A 21755-nucleotide genomic window follows, 5' to 3' on the forward strand; every position below is an offset into this window, starting at 1 on the left:
CAGCTCAACATCTTCATTATAATGAAAATATTCTGACCTACCCCAGCTCAGGAGCTGGAATGCAATGGCTGGAGAGAAAGTTGTGCTGTTTGTCATTTATCTTCCGGGCAGCAGAATCACAGGCAGGGAATCATGCCTTGGAATTGCCTCAGCTTCTTCCCTTCTCTCCTTTGCCTTTATAAAGAGTGTTTAAAGAAACACCTTGGACAGAGAGGACAGCCTTTAATGATGATTTGCTTGGGAACGTGTCCTCTGCAGAATTGTTTTCAAACTGCCTCTCCCTGGGATGCATCACAAGCCTCTCCGACTAAGTGCTCTGCAGGAGAGGAGTGGGAGTTGATGTGCCTTTTGTGTGCGGATAGCTGCCGCTGCTTCGCCCGGGTAGAACACAAGCCTGCACAGAGCCGCGGGATTGCCTGTGACAAACAGCGAAAGGCTTTTGATGTTTTGGAGGGGAGGAAGCATTTCCAGCTCTAGTGGCTTGGGACATGGTGACTTTGTTCTATGTTTTTCTCCCTTTTCCCTTTTGCTTCTGAATTCTGTTCCGTGCACATTCGTGGCTGCAGGCTGGTGTGACTCGGGGTGGCTAACAAGCACTTAGCAGTTACTGTGGAAGGGGTGCAGAAGGCACACACAGGCAGCTGGAGAGGTGCATCGGTGCACCTCAAAGCCTACTCTCCTGCCCTGGCTGCAGTGACTGTGCCTGGCTCGTGGGAGGCTGCCCCAGACACTGCTCCTGAGGAATGATGTGGCAGGTCATAGTATCAGTCAGGGTTGGAAGGGACCACAAGCATCATCCAGTTCCAACCCCCCTGCCATGGGCAGGGACACCCCACACTAGATCAGCCTGGCCACAGCCTCAGCCAGCCTGGGCTTAAACACCTCCAGGGACAGGGCCCCAACCACCTCCCTGGACAACCCATTCCAGGGCTTCACCACTCTCATGGGGAAGAACTTCCTCCTCCCCTCCAGCCTCAATCTCCCCACCTCCAGCTTCATTCCATTCCCCCTAGTCCTATCACTGCCTGAGATCCTGAGCAGTCCCTCCCCAGCCTTCCTGTAGCCCCCTTCAGATCCTGGAAGGCCACAATGAGGTCACCTGGGAGCCTTCTCTTCTGCAGACTGAACAGCCCCAACTCCTTCAGTCTGTCCTCACAGGAGAGGTGCTCCAGCCCTCTGCTCATCCTCCTGGCCCTGCTCTGGACACCTTCCAGCACCTCCACATCCCTCTTGTCATAGGGGCTCCAGAACTGGAGGCAGGACTCCAGGTGGGGTCTCTGCAGAGCTGAGCAGAGGGGGAGGATCACCTCCCTTGCCCTGCTGGCCACACTTCTCCTGCTGCAGCCCAGGCTCTGGTTGGCTTTGTGGGCTGCAAGTGCACACTGAGAGCTCCTGGTGAGCTTCTCCTCCCCCAGCATCCCCAAGTCTCTCTCCTCAGGGCTGCTTTCCAGCCAGTCCCTGCCCAGCCTGGATTTGTGCCTGGGATTGCCTCCACCCAGCTGCAGGACCCTGCCCTTGCTCTTGCGGAAGATGCTGGGCTGCCAGCAGTGACTGGCAATCTTCCCTGAGCCTGGGGCAGAGCATGATGGTGTCCTTGTCTGTTGAGCTCTGCTGTGGTCAAGGTGCTGGGCTGCCAGGTGAAGCAACGACAGGATGTGACCCGTCTGCATAACCACAGGGAGCAGAAAGAGGAGATGACAGGGTCCTTGCAGGGAGCACAAGAGCACAAACCCCACCGTGCATGAAAGGAGGCACAGCTGAAAGCCATGCTTGAGTGTGTGGTGTGTAGACTTCAGTGGTGGGGAGGAATGGACTCTTGTGATGCTGGCAACAGAAGGGAGGCTTCTCCTCTGCCTGCAGATGTGCACTGATAGGATAGGTGAAGTGCCATGGTAACAGATGGGGGAGAACGAGCTCTGTCGGGGGAGGTGTTGGAAACAGATGAGCCTGAACTATTACTGCCTCTGGGAAGAAGTACTGGGTGATAATGGCTGGGGGCTGCCTGCTGGGGGGGGCGGTGGGGGCTGCCTGCTGGGGGGGGCGATGGAGGCTGCCTGCTGGGGGCGATGGAGGCTGCCTGCTGGGGGTGATGGAGGCTGCCTGCTGGGGGTGATGGAGGTGCCCATCTGCAGTCCTGGCTTGACATCCTGAGAGGTTTGTCACTTGCTGGAGGCTCAGATTTAAGGTATTGTGGAGAGTCTGCTGAGGCTTGTCTGGACCTTGGACGAGTGCCACATGGGCACTCATGACCCTGTGAGAGACTTGAGCTCATGAGGAGTGCTGAGAGAGGGTGAAGGCCATAAGGGTGCAAGGAGTGCTCCCCCAAATCCTCCCAGTAAAAGGGAAGTAGCAGCACACACATCCTGTAGGTCAACACCTGGATGTGCTCCTGGCTGCACTTTGGCCTTGGTCACTTTCTTTGGCCTTTATTCTCTCTGTCACCTTCTCTGAGAAGTGAGCATGGCTAAGCAGGAATGACAGAGTAGAGCAAAAATTGCTTTGCCAAGAAGTTTGCTGAGCTAGTGAAGAGAGCTTCGAGCTTTCAGTGGGAAATAGAGAGCAGGCACAGGAGACTGATGGGGTGATGGGGACAGTGAGTGTGTATGCAGGAATGCATTGTGGAAGCAGTGGGACTGGAAGCCCATCTCAGCTGCCTGCACATGAATACACACAGCATAGGAAACAGGAATCCATGCATGGGTGCAGAGCTGTGATCTCACTGGGATTAGAGAGGTATGACCAGAGTGCTGGAATGGGTGTAGAATAGACCCAACTCAACCATGGCACCAAGTACCTCAGCCAGGCTCTTCCTAAACACCTCCAGGCATGGTGACTCCACCACCTCCCTGGGCAGCACATCCCAATGGCCAATGTCTCTTGCTGGGAAGAACTTCTTCCTAACATCCAGCCTAAACCTCCCCTGGCACAGGCTGAGACTGTGTCCTCTTGTTCTGGTGCTGGTTGCCTGGGAGAAGAGACCAACCCCCACCTGGCTACAACCTCCCTTCAGGGAGTTGTAGAGAGCAAGAAGGTCTCCCCTGAGCCTCCTCTTCTCCAGGCTAAGCAACCCCAGCTCCCTCAGCCTCTCCTCACAGGGCTGTGCTCCAGATCCCTCCCCAGCTTTGTTGCCCTTCTCTGGACACCTTCCAGCAACTCAACCTCCTCCCTAAACTGAGGAGCCCAGAACTGAACACAGGACTCAAGGTGTGGCCTGAGCAGTGCTGAGTCCAGGGCAGAATGACCTCCCTGCTCCTGCTGGCCACACTCTTCCTGATGCAGGCCAGGATGCCATTGGCCTTCTTTGCCACCTGGGCACACTGCAGGCTCCTGTTCAGCCTACCATCGACCAGCACCCCCAGGTCCCTCTCTGCCTGGCTGCTCTCAGCCACTCTGACCCCAGCCTGTAGCACTGCCTGGGGTTGCTGTGGCCAATGTGCAGAACCTGGCACTTGGCTGTGTTCAATCTCCTGCCCTTGGACTCTGCCCATCTCTCCAGCCTGTATGCAGGCTCTTTGAGAACTGCAAGCTGGGAAGACAAGGAGGAGGAGTTGTGCTCCATGCAAAGGAGTGGCCTGAATGCATGGAGCTGTGTGCTGAAGTGGGTAACAAATCACTTGAGTCATTCCATGATCCTAAGAACCTTTTCACCTGGCCAGGTCTCCTCCCTGTCCCTGCTGGTTGTAACTTCTCTTTTCTTTTTCTTCTTCTCTTTTCCTTCTCCTGCAGAATATTTTCCTGCACATTTTGGATATCTCCAATCCCAAGGAAATCTGGAAGTTTGCTGAAAAGTTCCAAACTGAACATGAATTGCATGTGCTGGTAAGTTCCCTGCATCCATCCTTTCTCTTTCTTCAGTGCACAGCCCATGCCTTGGTCCAGAAGGCAGTGTAGCTTTCATGGTTTTGCCCCCAGCTCTCTGCTTGCTTTGCCTCTAAAGGGTTTTGGGGTGGTCACTGTGGTCTGAGTGCTTCTGCCCAGTTCCAGTTCAGAGACAGCCTACAGAAAGAGAAAGGCAGTCATTTTGTTCCAGCTGCATCTCTGCTTAGCCTGCATTTTCTGTTTGACTTGGATTACTGATAGCTTTGTCCCTCATGGAATCAATGAGGTTGGGAAAGACCTCAAAGATCATCAAGTCCAACCTGGCACCCAACACCTCATGGTTAACTAAACCATGGCTTCAAGTGCCTCCTCCAATCCCCTCTTGAACACCTCCAGGGATGGTGACTCCATCACCTCCCTGGGCAGCACATCCCAATGGGCAATCACTCTCTCTGTGTAGAACTTCTTCCTAACCTCCAGTCTGAACCTCCCCTGGCACAGCCTGAGCCTGTGTCCTCTTGTTACAGATCAACAATGCAGGATGCATGGTGAATAACAGAGAATTAACTGAAGATGGGCTTGAAAAAAACTTTGCCACAAACACTCTGGGTGAGTAGGAAAGGGATTTCTTCTGAGGCACACTCATCTTGAGTATGGAAGTGTGTTTCTACAGCTGGCTTCATGAGGTGTGTGTTCCTGCTCAGGGGCATCAGACCAGTGCTAGGCCAGGGAAGGAGGAGGAAAGGAAAAGAAATCTTAGAATCATAGAATCAATAAGGCTGGAAAAGACCTCAGAGATCATCAAGCCCAACCTGTCACCAAAGACCTCATGACTACTGAGCCATGGCTCCAAGTGCCACATCCAATCCCCTCTTGAACACCTCCAGGGATGGGGACTCCACCACACTCCCTGGCAGCACATCCCAATGGTCAACAACTCTCTCTGTGAAGAAATTTGTCTTCACCTTGAGCTTAAACCTCCCCTGGCACAGCTGGAGACTGTGTCCTCTTGTTCTGGTGCTGCTTGCCTGGGAGAAGAGACCAACCCCCACCTGGCTACAACCTCCCTTCAGGGAGTTGGAGAGAGCAATGAGGTCTGCCCTGAGCCTCCTCTTCTCCAGGCTAAGCAACCCCAGCTCCCTCAGCCTCTCCTCACAGGGCTGTGCTCCAGACCCCTCCCCAGCTTTGTTGCCCTTCTCTGGACACCTTCCAGCACCTCAACATCTTTCCTAACCTGAGGGGCCCAGAACTGGACACAGGACTCCAGGTGTGGCCTGAGCAGTGCTGAGCACAGGGGCAGGAGACCTCCCTGCAAAAGATAAGGCTGATTTATAGGTTGGCTGCAAACAGGAAGGTGGTCTGAGAGAACAAACTAAACTCTCCTCTCTTCCCTTTCCCCAGCAAAGCTGAACCCTGAGGCTGATCTGGGCTCAGGGCCTCTCTTCTGTAAATCTGCTGCTGTCTGTCTCATTAACAGCAAGGGAGCAGTAACTCATGGCTGCTTGAGCTCTGCAGACAGAAGAGGATAACCTTTCTTTAACAAACCATCTTTAGATGGTCACAGGCAGGGTATTCCTCCCATCTTCCTCTCACTGTTGGTTTCTGCCCTGGATCTCAGCTCTGGTTTGGTAAAGGAATGTTCAGTTGTTCATTTGTGGCTGATCCTTTGGGTTCACATGGGCACACTTAGTATCACAGTATCAGTCAGGGTTGGAAGGGACCACAAGGATCATCCAGTTCCAGCCCCCCTGCCATGGGCAGGGACACCCCACACTACATCAGGCTGCCCAGAGCCTCATCCAGCCTGGCCTTAAACACCCCCAGGGACAGGGCCCCAACCACCTCCCTGGACAACCCATTCCAGGGCTTCACCACTCTCATGGGGAAGAACTTCCTCCTCCCCTCCAGCCTGAATCTCCCCACCTCCAGCTTCATTCCATTCCCCCTAGTCCTATCACTGCCTGAGAGCCTGAGCAGTCCCTCCCCAGCCTTCCTGTAGCCCCCTGCAGACTTAAGAGCTGGCACTTGAAAGAGTTAAGATAAACAGAGAGATTCTGTTTGTGTCAGTGAAGCTCCCAGAGCAGACTGTTCAGAGCAGCAGTGCTCAGTAATTTTGGAGGAAGAACTGTCAGCACTGGGAGGCAAGTGGGAGGCAAGAGCAGCCTGCCCTGGAAGTGTAGCTGGAACAATTCTTGTTGCTCTGTGTGATAGCCTGCCTCCCTTTGCCCTTGCACAGCACATCTTGCTCCAGGTGGAAAAGCTGCACATCTGTTTCACTTTCATTGCCCCTTACCAGCCAAGGGAGTGCTAAAACACACTCAGAGCTAAGTAAATGGTGCCCCTAGCATGCATCTTAGCTTCAGCCTGATGTGCTCTCATGTTGTAATGATCCAGCCATGTACATTTACTTTCTGTGTGAGTGAGGGGTAGGGCTAGAGGGAATAAGAGACCCTTCTGCCATGGACCAGCCTGTCTGGGGCAAGTTGCCTAACCTGTATGGATATTGTTGATCTCTTCCCTGCTCATACTTAGCTGGTGTTTTGAGTCTGAGGGCTTTTCTGAGCTGCTGGGAAGACAGGCAGCCTGGATGCCAGCTCTGTCTGCCACAAGGTCAGTGCCTGATCCTTGGTGAGATGGCCTCTGTGCTTGTGGAAAGGAGACTGATACCCATTTTCCTTCTAAAGAGCTTTGAGGCTTTAGGATGAGAGGTGCTCTGTGAAAGAATGGACTTGAGTATGATTGCAAGCAAACCAGCTGCACTGAAGCCTGGGTTCCCAGGACACCATGCACTTGCAGCCCAGAAAGCCAACCAGAGCCTGGGCTGCAGCAGGAGAAGTGTGGCCAGCAGGGCAAGGGAGGTGATTCTCCCCCTCTGCTCAGCTCTGGGGAGACCCCACCTGGAGTCCTGCCTCCAGTTCTGGAGCCCCTATTGCAAGAGGGATCTGGAGGTGCTGGAAGGTGTGCAGAGCAGGGCCAGGAGGATGAGCAGAGGGCTGGAGCACCTCTCCTGTGAGGACAGACTGAAGGAGCTGGGGCTGTTCAGTCTGGAGAAGAGAAGGCTCCCAGGTGACCTCATTGTGGCCTTCCAGGATCTGAAGGGGGCTCCAGGAAGGCTGGGGAGGGACTGCTCAGGATCTCAGGCAGTGCTAGGACTAGGGGGAATGGAATGAAGCTGGAGGTGGGGAGATTGAGGCTGGAGGTGAGGAGGAAGTTCTTCCCCATGAGAGTGGTGAAGCCCTGGAATGGGTTGTCCAGTGAGGTGGTTGGGGCCCTGTCCCTGGAGGTGTTTAAGCCCAGGCTGTCTGAGGCTGTGGCCAGGCTGATGTAGTGTGGGGTGTCCCTGCCCATGGCAGGGGGGTTGGAACTGGATGATCCTTGTGGTCCCTTCCAACCCTGACTGATATTGTGACACAGGAACACTTACTGAACTGAGCTTTGTAAGTCAAGGGGAATGTAAACCTCTGTTTTGTCTTTGGTGTCCATTAGCTCTTTCCTTATGCTCTCAGTTGTTGGCAGTGTGCTGGAGTTGACCCTCACAGGCAGTATACTGAAACCTTCATTCCTGATCCTGTACCTGGGAAGCAGACTCAGAGATGTCTCTTCCTTGGAACTCCATAAATTGAAGGCTTGAAAAGGTAACCAGGTCAAGGAAGAATGTCACTTTGGGTTCTGTTTTAAGACTTGGACAGAAGAAAAGCCAATTGAAGTGCTTTGTGCCAGAGGAATGAGCCATGGGAACCTGCACAAGTAAAAGCTGGGGGGGTGGGGGTGTTTGTTCCCACTTACTTTGTCACAGTTGAAGCAACACTGCTCCTAATAATCCTGCAAAGCTCAGGCAGATGGAAAACTCCACTGAGTGTGGTGCTGGCTGCCTGCCCTTAGCTGAATGCTGGCAGAGTAAAAACCTCACCAACAGTTCACCACTAATTGCCAGATAGAAAACTCTTCTGGAATCCACCAAAACACTTGGGCCTCCAATAATTACATCATCAATTAATTAGATGTTATAAACAGGTAGTGGCTCTGCAATATTACTTCTGCTGAAGCCATAATTGTCCTTAGAAATCAGTCTTAAAGAGCAGATTTGGGGGGGTCACTATCAATATGTCCAGCAGACAGGAGGATTTGTTCATGTGCTATTATTATCTGTGATGCCCTCTTGGTTTCCAGAGCTGCAATACATGGATCCTAAGGAGTCTCCCAGAGGGACCTGGACAGGCTGGGCAGATGGGCAGAGGCCAACAGGATGGCATTCAACAAGTCCAAGTGCCAGGGGCTGCACTTTGGCCACAGCAACCCCAGGCAGAGCTACAGGCTGGGGGCAGAGTGGCTGAGAGCTGCCAGGCAGAGAGGGACCTGGGGGTGCTGGTTGATGGCAGGCTGAACATGAGCCTGCAGTGTGCCCAGGTGGCCAAGAAGGCCAATGGCATCCTGGCCTGCATCAGGAAGAGTGTGGCCAGCAGGAGCAGGGAGGTCATTCTGCCCCTGTACACTGCACTGGTTAGGCTGCACCTTGAGTCCTGTGTCCAGCTCTGGGCTCCTCAGTTTAGGAAGGAGGTTGACTTGCTGGAAGGTGTCCAGAGAAGGGCAACAAAGTTGGTGAGGGGCTTGGAACACAGCCCTGTGAGGAGAGGCTGAGGGAGCTGGGGTTGCTTAGCCTGGAGAGGAGGAGGCTCAGGGGAGACCTTCTTGCTCTCTCCAACTCCCTGAAGGGAGGTTGCAGCCAGGTGGGGGTTGGTCTCTTCTCCCTGTGCTGTGCTGAGCACAGGGCAGAATGACCTCCCTGCTCCTGCTGGCCACACTCTTCCTGATGCAGGCCAGGATGCCATTGGCCTTCTTGACCACCTGGGCACACTGCAGGCTCATGTTCAGCCTACCATCGACCAGCACCCCCAGGTCCCTCTCTGCCTGGCTGCTCTCAGCCACTCTGAGCCCAGCCTGTAGCACTGCCTGGGGTTGCTGTGGCCAATGTGTAGAATTAACCAGGTTGGAAAAGACCTTGGGGATCATTGAGTCTGACCTAAAACTTACACATGAATGTGGAGGGAGGGGGTATGAACCCAGTGTGTCCTCAGGAAGTGCCATGCTCATTGTTTTTACTGGACATGCTCTGCACAGTGCCCAGGCTGATGACCATGCTATCTAATCCCCCCTCTGACCAAGCTGGTTGAGTGGTGTGTGATGGTGGAGTTGCTGAGCCCTTGCAGAAAGGTTTTCACAGCACTGCATTTAGATGGTTTCCTATTTTGTGAAGCTGGCTCCCACCCAAAGCTGACAGGATTGTTTTCCAAAGCAAAGAAAATGCTGAGAGGATGTTTACTTTGAAAGGAATGGTGCATCAATCCCAAGAGCCTCCTGAACTGAAGGAAACCTGGCCAGCAAGTACTGGGTCGGAACTTGCTGTATGGAAAAGGGCTGCAGTTTGTCCAGGAAGTTCCTCTGGTCAGCTCTTCACCTCAGCAGAGTTCAGCAAGGGCAAGATGAGAGCCTGTGCAAGGCAGTGAGTGAATGGTTGTTCATCCCCCTTCTGCCTTCCTCTGCTTGAGCAAGCTCCTGAATTCCTCCTGCTGGCCTCCTCTGTGGCACAGCACCTACTCCTTTTTGAAGGGAAGTGTGGTACACAGTTCCACTCCCAAGCTTTCCTTTTCCACCCTTGCCCCAGTGGGAGCCAAGTCTTTGGCCATGTAGCCCACATCCCTTTCAATGGCAGGAGGAGGGCAGTCCTGCTCAACATATTCCTCAGCCACCTGGGTGAGGGGATAGAGGGTACCCTCAGCAAGTCTGCTGGTGGCACCAAGCTGGGAGGGGTGGATGACACACCAGGAGGTTGTGCTGCCATCCAGTGTGACCTGCACAGGCTGGAGGGCTGGGCAGATGAATAAGCTTGGGCAGTTCAGCAAGGATGAGTGTAGGGTACTGCACCTAGGGGGGAACAGCTCCATGTGTCAGTACAAGTTGGGGGTTGACCTGCTGGGAAAAGACCTGGCAGTCCTGGTGAACAAGAGGATTACCATGAGCCAGCAAGGTGCCCTTGTGGCCCAGAAGGCCAATGGTGTCCTGGGATGCATCAAGAAGAGTGTGGTCATCAGGTTGAGGGAGATTGTTGTCTCCATCACCTCTGCCCTGGTGAGGCCTTATCTGGAGTACTGTGTCCAGTCTGGGCTCCCCAGTTCAAGAAGGACAGGGAACTGCTTGAGGTGGTAGAGCAAAGGCTTACAAAGGTCATTAGGGTACTAGGCCACCAGTCTTATGAGGAAAGGCTGAGGGGCTTGGGGCTCTTCAGCCTGGAGAAGAGAAGACAGCTGTCTTTGCAATGCTTATAAGTACTTGGAGGGGAGGTGCCAGGAGGATGGGGCCAGATGTTTTACAGTGGTGCCCAGGGACAGGACAAGAGGTAGTGGGCACAAACTTGAACATCAGAAGTTCCATCTAAATGTGAGGAGACATTTCAGGTGTTCAGGAGGAGACTTGATAGGGTGCTTGGTGCCATGGGTTAGTTGATTAGATGGTGTTGGAGGATAGGTTGGACACGATGATCTTGAAGGTCTCGTCTCGTCTCTACTCTACTCTACTCTACTCTACTCGACTCTACTCTACTCTACTCTACTCTAGCATTGAAAGGGCCTGCCCAGAGAGGTGGTGGAGTCAAAACCTGCCTCGATGCTGTTCTGTGCTACCTGCTTTAGGTGAGCCTACTTTGGCAGGAGGGTTGGAGTCACCATCACTGGAAGTGTTGAGGAAGAGACTTGATGGGGTGCTTGGTGCCATTGGAATGTGCTGCCCAGGGAGGTGGTGGAGTCACCATCACTGGAGGTGTTTAGGAAGAGCCTGGATGAAGCACTTGGTGCCATGGTTTAGTTGATGGTGTTGGATGATAGGATGGACTTGATGATTTCAAAGGTCTCTTCCAACCTGGTGTCCTTGTAGTGAGGGGCCCAAAACTGACCATCTTTGAGGTGCTGCCCCTTGTCCAGACTGTTCTGCCTGGCAGACCAGCCCCTGCAAAGCAGAATTTATACTACCCAAGTGTGTATTTTTTAAAGATTCCTCTGGAGTTTGTATTGAAACACTTTCAAGCAGGGACAGTAGCTGGTGAGATACTCAGTAGTGGCAGAAATGAAGTGCTTGAGCCTGAGTGCCTTGATGCGTTGTGTCTGTGTTCCCAGGTGCTCACCATAGGAAGCTGGGATCCAAACTGCTCTTGTTGCACTCTGTCTGGAAGCAAATGAGTGAGTGGTTTTGTGTGGCAAAAAGATGGAATGCCCTGGCTCTGTGGGATCTGTTGAAGTCTCCATGGACTCAAGGGAGAGAGGGGAGACTGGTTTTGCAGTTAGTTTGTGGTTTTAACTGAGTGCATGAACTCCTGGCAAGCCGAAGTTGCTTTAAGCAGGATTTTTGGCATCAGCCATTTCTCTCTTCCAGCTGGAAACCAAAACAAAACTCAGTTGTTAATGAGGCAATGTTAATGCCTTCAACCCTTGCATCCCTTTAGAATTAGCAAGTCGATGTGAAGCCCCTCAGAAGAGTAACTCAGTCTATGGGACAGTAAAGTCAACCGCAGTCCTGGCTGGTGGGTTGCGGCTGTGCCGTTAGGAGATGCAGCTCGTTTAACCCAGGCATGATGTTACTTTTGTATTTGAAGCATCCACAGCAAATCAAGTTTAATCCAGGCTGCTCTCTGCTTGTACTGAAGTTACTTCTGTGTTGTACATCTCAGCAGTCTCCCATGACAATCAGCAGCAGCTCTTCTCCTAATGATGTCATCGTTCAGCCTCCCCGCTACCGCCATGGGAGATGCAGAGGCTCTGGTTACTCACTGGCAACTGCCTGGGCTTGCATTTCCTGATTGAGACAGGCTGCATTCACTCATCTGCTGTGCATTGGCTTTGTCTGATTTGCCAGGGGGTTAAATATTTTGTGTGGATGTGGCTCTGCCTCTGGTGATGTGGGGAAGCCGAGGGCTGCTCTGAGCGATGGGGGAGCCGAGCAGTTTGTTCGCCGAGCGGGGAAGCACATTTTGGTGTGGTAGCCTATTTATAAACCTGCTGTGTTTTAACTGTGTGTGACCTGCTGCCTCTGTGGAAGAGAGGTTATAGAGACACATGCTGAAGTCTTCATGTCTAGTGAAACACATGGCCTCGGTGGCTCAGGGGGGAGAGCCACCGACCATCGCTGACATAGGGTTGTTGAACCAGAGCCACGCGTGAAGGGATGGGGGAGAAGTGCCATGCTTGACACAGAAACGCTAGACTACATGGGGGGAGGTTCTGGTTGAATTAAACAGGGGGGGTTTAAACACAGCTTAAAGGGGAAAAGCAAAAGTATCTCTGAAGAGCTGTGCACAAGCAGGAATCCCTGCTTTGGGCCTGGGGGGGTGAGGCATCACGAGGTGTGTCTGAAGCAAGCACCCTGGCAGCTGAGCAGTGTTTGGAACAACAAACTTCTCTGGTCCTGGTAACAGCTGAAATGGAATAGATTGGTGTGGTGCCTGCCAGTCTATGCCAAATGAGCTCGAGTCAAGTGGGAGAGGACACAGTTAAGTTCCTCCAAGTAATCTTAGCTCAGCCTTGGGCATGCAACGTTAACGTGTCCTTTCCCTGGAAGGATTCTTTATCCTCTGTGATAGGCGGGCTGGGGATGTAAGAGGAGGGCTTTGGGTGCAACACAAACCAAAAGTGTCTGTGTCCTCTGAGTGATTTCACAGTGAGAAGGCAAAAATGGATGAGTCCTAAGTGTGTATGGAATGGCCTAAGAAATGCAAGTGTGAAGCAGTTTTCTTCTGTTGCTCACGACCAGGTGTAATGATGTGTGCATCTGCCACACGTGGAGGGGAAGGGCATGCCTGGTTTCTTCACTAGCATCACCCCCAGGGAAGGGAATGGAATGGAATAGAATGGAATGGAATGGTCCAGTTCTGGGCTCCTCAGGTTAGGAAAGATGTTGAGATGCTGGAAGGAGTCCAGAGAAGGGCAACAAAGCTGGGGAGGGGTTTGGAGCACAGCCCTGTGAGGAGAGGCTGAGGGAGCTGGGGTTGCTTAGTCTGGAGAAGAGGAGGCTCAGGGGAGACCTTCTTGCTCTCTCCAACTACCTGAAGGGAGGTTGTAGACAGGCAACCAGCACCAGAACAAGAGGACACAGTCTCAAGGTGCACCAGGGGAGGTTTAGGCTGGAGGTGAGGAAGAAGTTCTTCCCAGCAAGAGAGATTGGCCCTTGGGATGTGCTGCCCAGGGAGGTGGTGGAGTCACCATCCCTGGAAGTGTTTAGGAGGAGACTGGATGGGGTGCTTGGTGCCATGGTTGAGTTGATTAGATGGTGTTGGGTGATGGGTTGGACTTGATGATCTCTGAGGTCTCTTCCAACCTGGTCTGGTCTAGTCTAGCCTAGTCTAGTCCATAAAAAGCTGTTTGAAAAAGACAAGTTCATGTTGGTGCCTGCCTGTCTTTTAGGTACATACATTTTGACAACTGCCCTGCTGCCCCTCCTGGAAAAAGCAGCTGATGCCAGAGTGGTGAGTCTGCAGTGCTGCTGCACAGGGGGGTTTGCTGTTGCCTTCAGGCCTGTGACAGCATTGCTGTGCTGGCAACACAGGATTGGTTGTTATGCTGGAAGCACCCCTAGGATTCTCTTGGATTTTGCTAGCAACAACCTGCTTCTCCAAGGCAAAGCCACTGCCTGCTCCCCTCAACCTTTCCCCTGAGTGGAACACTGCCTTTGGAAGCTTCCCCTTTTCATTTCCCTGGAGCAAGGTATCCCCTGCAGCAGAGTGCAAAATACCTGTAACAGGGGCATGGGCTTGAAAGAACCTCACAGACCTTGGTGGAAAGCAGGATGCAGGTGCTTCATGTGTTCTTTGACACATGAAACATGGCAAGTTCTGTGCAGTCTCCTGTTGGCTAATTGCCCTTCAGGAATGCTAAACATGCAACCAGCAAACAGAGCTGCTCTGCAGTTTGCTTTCTCCTGATTACCTTTCAAAAGGAGGAAGCACCACGTTTCCTGAAGGAGACAGCCTTGCTTTGAGGGAAAGTTGCTTTGAAAAGGCATTTTTTCCCTTCCACCTCATCTCCAGGTCTGCCCCACACGTGAGCAGGGGCAGAGTTCAAAGAGCCTGCGGAGGCATCCTGCTCCCCAGAGGTTTTCCACGTTCCATGCATGGGTGTGACCGTGGGGAGCTCCTGGTCCTGTTTTTCAGTTGTTTGCTTTTCATTCCTTTGTTTTGCATTCACCTGCTTCCCATCCATGTGCTTACAGATCACTGTCTCTTCTGGGGGCATGCTGGTTCAAAAGCTGAACCTCTCTGACCTGCAGTCGGCGAACGGGACCTTCGATGGAACTATGGTGTATGCACAAAACAAGGTACAGCCCACGGGCTTGGCAACAAAGCCCAGCACCCCTCTGCTGTGCACCTTGGGCACTGAGACCCCTGAGTGTGCCCAGAGAAGGGCAATGAGGCTGGGGAGAGGCCTTGAGCACAGCCCTGTGAGGAGAGGCTGAGGGAGCTGGGGTTGCTTAGCCTGGAGAAGAGGAGGCTCAGGGGTGACCTCATTGCTCTCTCCAACTCCCTGAAGGGAGGTTGTAGCCAGGTGGGGGTTGGTCTCTTCTCCCAGGCAACCAGCACCAGAACAAGAGGACACAGTCTCAAGCTCTGCCAGGGGAGGTTTAGGAAGAAATTCTTCCCAGCAAGAGAGATTGGCCATTGGGATGTGCTGCCCGGGGAGGTGGTGGAGTCACCATCCCTGGAGGTGTTTAAGAAGAGCCTGGCTGAGGCACTTGGTGCCATGGTTGAGTTGATCAGATGGTGTTGGGTGGTAGGTTGGACTGGATGATCTCAAAGGTCTTTCCCAACCTTATTTATTCTGTTCTGTTCAGTTCTGTTCTACTCTATTCAGGAGGTGGACTGGAAAAGTGTCTCTCATTCACATAAGTCCTGCATCCCTTCAAAACTGGTTGCAGACTCAGTTTTCCCTTTCCCCCCTCCCTCTGCTCCCAGGAGGACATGCAGGTTGTTATCTCCTTGCAGGGGTGTTGAGGCCTGGAGTTCAGCCTTGGCAATGCTGCCAATTAGGCCTGGAGCAGCCTCATGTGGGCTTATGGCTGCCAAGCCAAATTTGATGTTGCATCACATTGGTTTGGATGCAGAAAGGCAAGGGGGGGTGTGTGGGGGGGATGAAGGCATGGGTTTGTTGGCCTGGTTTAAAGGGAGGTTTGTGTGAAGCTTTGGCTTCATGAGCTTCTGTGTGAAGCCCAGACTCTGGCTTTTGTGTAGTTTTATATGCTTTGCACTGCTTGGTGTGGCTATGAATAGCATTTCCATTTATACCTTCCAATGCTAGCCAGGCCTTTGTGTCAGCCTTTATTACACCATTTTTTCACACCCCTTTTGGGAGAGGTGAGAGAGCATCCTGCCTGCAGCCTGCAGCAGGGAAAGGTGGTCAGGAAAAGCAGGGCTTCAAAAGCAAGCTCCTGTTTGGGCTGTGGATTGCAGTGACCATAGTGGGCCCTGGCAGGAGTACCCAATAAATCCAGTCAGGAGGGGGAAGGGTGGAGCTCTGCCCTTTGGAAATGCCCTGGGATTTACAACACACTTGGTGTAGTTTGCCTGCCTGGGAGCTACCTTGGTGGGCAGGCTGCCGACCCTGACGCTGCTCTCCCTCTCTTTGCTGTGTCCTAGAGGCAGCAGGTTGTCCTGACTGAGCAGTGGGCAAAGGCTCACAGGAACATCCATTTCTCTGTGATGCACCCTGGCTGGGCAGACACTCCAGGTAATAGCTGACTAGAGTTTTTTCTTCTCAGGCTTAGACTAAAAGCCAAGAGAAAGGAAGCTTTCTGGTAGATTTGCCCAGCAGCTGCAGTGATTTCTTGGCTCCAAGCTGGTGCTTGAAGTGGTTTTGTACCCCCTTGGTAGCTTTGTTCTGCACAGTGTTTGCTGTCTGTGTATACCCAGAGAACAATAATAGGCAATGAATGGTTCCAGCCCTGCACAGCAGAGCCATAGGGCTTTAAGCTAGCCTTGAGGTTGCATTTGCAGTGGGACTGTTGAGCAGATCGAGCTTCTGCCTCTCCAAGTACCAACATGTGGCCCCTGGGAATTTGGGAGGGCATGTAGGAGCATGGGGCATACATCACTGTGCTCCTCTGCTCTTCCTCTATGCATTTACTGCCATGGAGAAGCAGCACATTTGGCCTAGCAGCCCTGGTCTGAGCTGCAGCACTTCTGGAGTGATGGTGTCTCAGCAGGCAGGCCAGCAGCAGTTATCCAGTATGCATGCTGCAGTCCAGAGTGTTTCCAGCCTCTGGCTTTCCTGGCCCAGCTGGCAGCCCCTGGCTTGGACAGCAGCTCTCTGAGCTGGGTTAGGAACTGGCTGGAGGCTGAGCCCAGAGAGTGGTGGTGAATGGTGCCACAGCCAGCTGGCAGCCAGGCACCAGTGGTGTGCCCCAGGGATCAGTGCTGGGCCCTGTGCTCTTTAACATCTTCATTGATGATCTGGATGAGGGCATTGAGTCCATCAGCAGTACATTTGCAGATGGCACCAAGCTGGGGGCAGGAGTTGATCTGCTGGAGGGTAGAGAGGCTCTGCAGAGGGACCTGGACAGGCTGGGCAGATGGGCAGAGGCCAAGGGCAGGAGATTGAACACAGCCAAGTGCCAGGTGCTGCACATTGGCCACAGCAACCCCAGGCAGTGCTACAGGCTGGGGTCAGAGTGGCTGAGAGCAGCCAGGCAGAGAGGGACCTGGGGGTGCTGGTTGATGGTAGGCTGAACATGAGCCTGCAGTGTGCCCAGGCAGCCAGGAGGGCCAATGGCATCCTGGCCTGCATCAGGAAGAGTGTGGCCAGCAGGAGCAGGGAGGTCATTGTGCCCTGTACACTGCACTGGTTAGGCCACACCTTGAGTCCTGTGTCCCCCTCAAACCAGACAGCTGTGTGGGTTGGGCTTTCAATCATCACCTGTTGGACACAATGAAAAGAAAACTGAACTTGGACATGAATTCTCTGGTTGGTTTAGCTTCTGTTCACCATACAGGGTTGGCTTTTCCATATAATGCTGCAGCTGGCTGTCTAAAACTGGTAAGCAAATGAGATAAAAATCCTGTTAGAATGGTAGTGGCTTTGCCCAGGGAGGTGGTTGAGGCTCCTTCCCTGGAGACATTCAGGGTGAGGTTTGACAAGGCACTAGGCAGCCTGGGCTGGCTGGGGCTGTCCCTGCTGGCTGTGGGGAGATTGGACTGGATGACCTTTGGAGGTCCCTTCCAGCCTGGACCATTCCATGATTCTATTCCATTTCTGTTGTACTTCTTTGCAGTTTAGAATGGAATTGGCTCAGTTCCCTCTTGCTGATCCTGTTCTCAGCTCCCACTAGTTTTGTCCCTGGATTTTGACCTCAGAAAACAACTGGTGGGTCACCTGGCAGTTCAGCACTCTCCCACCAGAAGCCATCCTCCTCCTAGCTGTGGGGAAAGCCTCATTTTCACCCACCCTGAGCTGCCTTCTCTCCCTCCTGCACCCGGACTGGCAACTTCAAACTGCTCTTTCTGGAGGGGGTTGGGGTTTTGGGGTTGGTTGGTTGTGTGGGGGGTTTTTGGTCTTATGTTTTTTCACCTCAAAGGGTCTCACTTGGCAGGCCATCATTCCCCTGTGCTTGTCTCTAGCTGTGAGGTCATCAATGCCAGATTTCTACGAGAAGATGAGGAGCAGCCTGCGCACAGAGGCCCAGGGAGCCGACACGGTGCTGTGGCTGGCAGTGTCCTCTGAAGCAGCGAAGTTCCCCAGCGGCTTGTTCTTCCAAGGTAGGGCAGCAGTGTCTCACCCTGTGTGGCAGGGGAGATCCCTAGGCTGTCTGAACTGTTTGATCCCCAGCTGGCCTGGGAGGAGATGAAGGCTCCACCAGGAAACTCCTCCTCAAAGGGTAAAATGTTTCTCAATATCACTCCAAGACAGAAGGTTCAAGTGAGCAGTGAGCAGCCAGGGGATGGGTGGGGTGGGGTGGGATGGGATGGGATGGGGTGGGATGGGATAGAATAGAATAGAATAGACCAGACCAGGTTAGAAAAGATCTTTGAGATCATCCAGTCCAACCTCTCACCCAGCACCATCTGATCAACTAAACTATAGCACCAAGTGCCCCAGCCAGGCTCTTCCTAAACACCTCCAGGGATGGTGACTCCACCACCTCCCTGGGCAGCACATCCCAATGGCCAATCTCTCTTGATGGGAAGAACTTCTTCCTCACCTCCAGCCTAAACCTCCCCTGGCACAGCTTGAGACTGTGTCCTCTTGTTCTGGTGCTGGCTGCCTGGGAGAAGAGACCAACCCCCACCTGGCTACAACCTCCCTTCAGGGAGCTGGAGAGACCAAGAAGGTCTCCCCCAAGCCTCCTCTTCTCCAGGCTAAGCAACCCCAGCTCCCTCAGCCTCTCCTCACAGGGCTGTGCTCCAGACCCCTCCCCAGCTTTGTTGCCCTTCTCTGGACACCTTCCAGCAAGTCAACCTCTTTCCTAAACTGAGGGTCCCAGAACTGGACACAGGACTCGAGGTGTGGCCTGAGCAGTGCTGAGCACAGGAGCACAATGGCTGATGTTATGTTCCTGCTTTTGTCCTCTAGAGTAGCTGATAGAGACTTCAAAGCTCTTCCTTTAGGGAGTACTTGGGGGTGAAGTTAGAAGGAAAATGGCTGTGTGCAGGACTGTGCCAAGGGAAGGTGAATCACAGCAGTCAGACAGCAGCTTTTATGGTGCTAGCATCCTTCCCACAGAGCACTGGGAGATGGCTTTGATTTGAGAGGCTCTTCCTACCCTGCTGTGCTAGCTAAAACTGTCACTTGCCTCTTTCTCTGATGCTGGGCAGGGACCTGAGCAGAGTGGCATTTTTGGCCCTGTAAGCATAGGGAATGGAAAGTCAGGGCAGAGGCTTGCTGTCCTCCTGGACAGATGACAGGCATCCTAGTAGGAGCAGCTGGAAGCATCGATGTCTTAATGGTGATGCAGGTCAGCCCAGAAGGAGGAGTTGCTTACAAGGTAATTGCTGACAGAAGCAATTCAGTTCCTCTGTTGGATGTGGCACTGAATTTCTAGGCAGAGGCTGCAGGGAGGTCAGACTCCTGGAGCTGTGTTGGCTTGGTCCCTTCTGTCCCCTCTAACAAAGTTGATTGACAGATATTTAACCAGAGCATCTTCATGTGGTGCATGCAGGAACTGCATCCCAGCTAGTCAGTCTTCACAGATTGCAGCAGGTTGGAAGGGACCCTCGAAGGTCATCTTGTCCAACCCCCCTGCAGTGACCTGGGACACCTCCAACTAGATCAGGCTGCCCAGGACCACATCACATCTGGTCCTGAGTGCCTCCAGGCTTGGGGCCTCAACCACATTCCTGGGCAACCTGTTCCATTGTTCTACCATTCTCACTCTAAAGAACTTCTCAGAATCATGGAATCAATAAGGCTGGAAGAGACCTCAGAGATCATCAAGCCCAACCTGTCACCCAAGACCTTATGACTACTAAACCATGGCACCAAGTGCCACGTCCAATCCCCTCTTCTTCCTTAAGCCTAGCCTAAATCTGCCCTGCTCCAGTTTCAAACCATTGCCCCTCAGCCTGTCACTACCAGGCCTTCTAAACAGTCCCTCCCCAGCCTTCCTTTGGATATTGAAGTGTGGCTATAAGGTCTCCCTGGATCCTTCTCCAGGCTGAACAGCCCCAACCAGCTCAGCCTGTAGAGCCAGGCTTTGCCTTCTTCATACTCCTTCCACCTTCTTCTGCTCCTAATGCTTCTGCTCAGTTTTTCTGTCTCTAGATCATAATTCCACCAGGCTCTTGCCTTTGGCTGTTGTCTACCCTCAGCTGTAGTGAACAGGAAACATTCCTTGGCTCTCTAGCTACAGCTCTTGGCTTTTGAGAGCTATGGTCTCGGCATGACTGCTCTTGGGGCTGCCACAGAAGTCCTGTGTCTGTGTCCTGTGCTTATCACATAATGATGGAGTCAGTTATTGCTCTCTCCCACAGCTTAATGTGGGCCTTCCTGAAGCCCTTTAGCACAGCTCCTGATGTTCTAGTCCTAGGCAGCCACTTCCTGCATCAGCCATACCTTTCCTCTGTCCCCTCTGTTCTCCTTTCTCCTGCTCACTCTGAGTGCAAACCAAAGGCAGAACTCTTTCCTTTTTCCTGAGGGGAAAAAGGGGAAGTGAGAGCATGAGTTGCACAACAAGTCACACACAGAGTGCTCTGCATCTGCCAAAGGAAATGAACAATCCTTGCCAGAGTCCTGCTCTGCACAGGCTAGAGTCAGCCTCTCCATGATGCTGGCCTTGGCTTTCACACACAGCTCCCAGACGTCAGCCCAGGCTCCTGGAAGCATTACAGTGAGGTAGGAAGCAGTTCATGGTCAGTGACAGAGAAGGGAATGTTTGTCTCTCCTCATGTCTCCATGGGCAGAGGTTATGTGTGCAGCCAGTCACAACATTTGCTCTGTGCAGAGCAAACAGCTCTGCTCCCCTGGGAAGCCTGATAGCAGCCTGATAGGTTTGCAGAGAGGTCTGCTGACCAGAGTTGCAACAGCTTGTTCCTTTAGTCTCAGCTGGCAGCTGCAGAAGTTGGCCTTTAATAGACTGCCAGTGCTGCAGCAGTGTTCTGGCAGCTGTTTCACAGCCATCTGCCTTTACTGTCCTAAGGTTCCTAGCCTCCAGACACTGTGCTTTTGGGGAGAAGAATCCCTTAGGGTGGATGCTGGTACAGCCATGTTTGCACAGAGTGAGCAAGGAGCACAAGGGCAGGCCACACCTTGAGTCCTGTGTCCACTTCTGGGCCCCTCAGTTTAGGAAGGAGGTTGAGATGCTGGAAGGTGTCCAGAGAAGGGCAACAAAGCTGGGGAGGGGTCTGGAGCACAGCCCTGTGAGGAGAGGCTGAGGGAGCTGGGGTTGCTTAGCCTGGAGAGGAGGAGACTCAGGGGAGACCTTCTTGCTCTCTCCAACTCCCTGAAGGAAGGCTGTAGCCAGGTGGGGGTTGGTCTCCTCTCCCAGGCAAGCAGCACCAGAACAAGAGGACACAGTCTCAGGCTGTGCCAGGGGATGTTTAGGCTGGAGGTTAGGAAGAAATTCTTCATAGAGAGAGAGATTGGCAATTGGGATGTGCTGCCCAGAGGTGGTGGAGTCACCATCCCTGGAGGTGTTCAGGAGGAGACTTAATGGGGTGCTTGGTGCCATGGGTTAGTTGATTAGATGGTGTTGGTTGATAGGTTGGACTCGATGATCTTGAAGGTCTCTTCCAACATGGTCTGGTCTATTCTATTCTATTCTAGACTGAGGAAGTGTGGCCAGGCCCCTTCCCAGACAGCTGCTGCTTACAGCACCTGGGCAGTTAACTGCAGTTCTTCAGCATTTAGACTTTCATCATTCTTTTAAAAGATGAAAGGAAGTGTTTCAAGGTTGCAAACAAACCAAAGCCCCAAGTTTGGTTGGGGCATTTGTGTGCCACCTGATACATGACCCAGGAAGGAAGGGAAAATCCTGCAGCAGCAATCTTGGGTTGCTGCTCTTTACCTACACCAGTAACAGTCAGCAAGGGTAGCCCCACAGTGAGGCCTGCCTTTGTGCTGTTCCTGGCTGCTAGTGAGGTCTTGCTCCCCAGCCTAAGTCCTGTTGTGCTACAGGACAGTCACTCCAGCTCCAGAATAACAATTAATTAGAATAAACATTTAGGTTTAATTAGAATAATTAGTTCAGTTTCTGCTTGGAAGGCATTTTTAAGAGACATCTAGAAGGTAAGTGTCCTGGCTTCAGGAGCATAGAATAGAATAGACCAGGTTGGAAGAGACCTTCAAGATCATCGTGTCAAACCCTTCAACCAATCCAACCCACCCAAACAACTAACCCATGGCACCAAGCACCCCAGCAAGTCTCCTCCTGAACACCTCCAGGGATGGTGACTCCACCACCTCCCCAGGCAG

General features: G+C 52.8%; 1 protein-coding gene across 2 annotated transcripts in view; it reads left to right on the forward strand.

Moving 5' to 3' along the window:
* The window catches only part of DHRS12 (dehydrogenase/reductase 12), a 30969-nt gene that overhangs the window by 8202 nt on the left and 1012 nt on the right, over window positions 1-21755 (forward strand). Inside the window, exons 4-10 of one of the 2 annotated variants that reach the window (XM_068165207.1) lie at window positions 3727-3819; window positions 4347-4428; window positions 10986-11048; window positions 13266-13327; window positions 14071-14175; window positions 15491-15581; window positions 17468-17605. In XM_068165207.1, coding sequence (XP_068021308.1) covers window positions 3727-3819; window positions 4347-4428; window positions 10986-11048; window positions 13266-13327; window positions 14071-14175; window positions 15491-15581; window positions 17468-17605 — 634 coding nt within the window. The remainder of the gene's footprint in view (window positions 1-3726; window positions 3820-4346; window positions 4429-10985; window positions 11049-13265; window positions 13328-14070; window positions 14176-15490; window positions 15582-17467; window positions 17606-21755) is intronic. The other variant, XM_068165209.1, reaches the window with a different exon arrangement.

Source organism: Melanerpes formicivorus, unplaced genomic scaffold (assembly GCF_026170545.1).
Source record: "Melanerpes formicivorus ecotype bairdi unplaced genomic scaffold, bMelFor1.0.p_v2 SCAF_87, whole genome shotgun sequence".
NCBI classification, from domain to species: domain Eukaryota; kingdom Metazoa; phylum Chordata; class Aves; order Piciformes; family Picidae; genus Melanerpes; species Melanerpes formicivorus.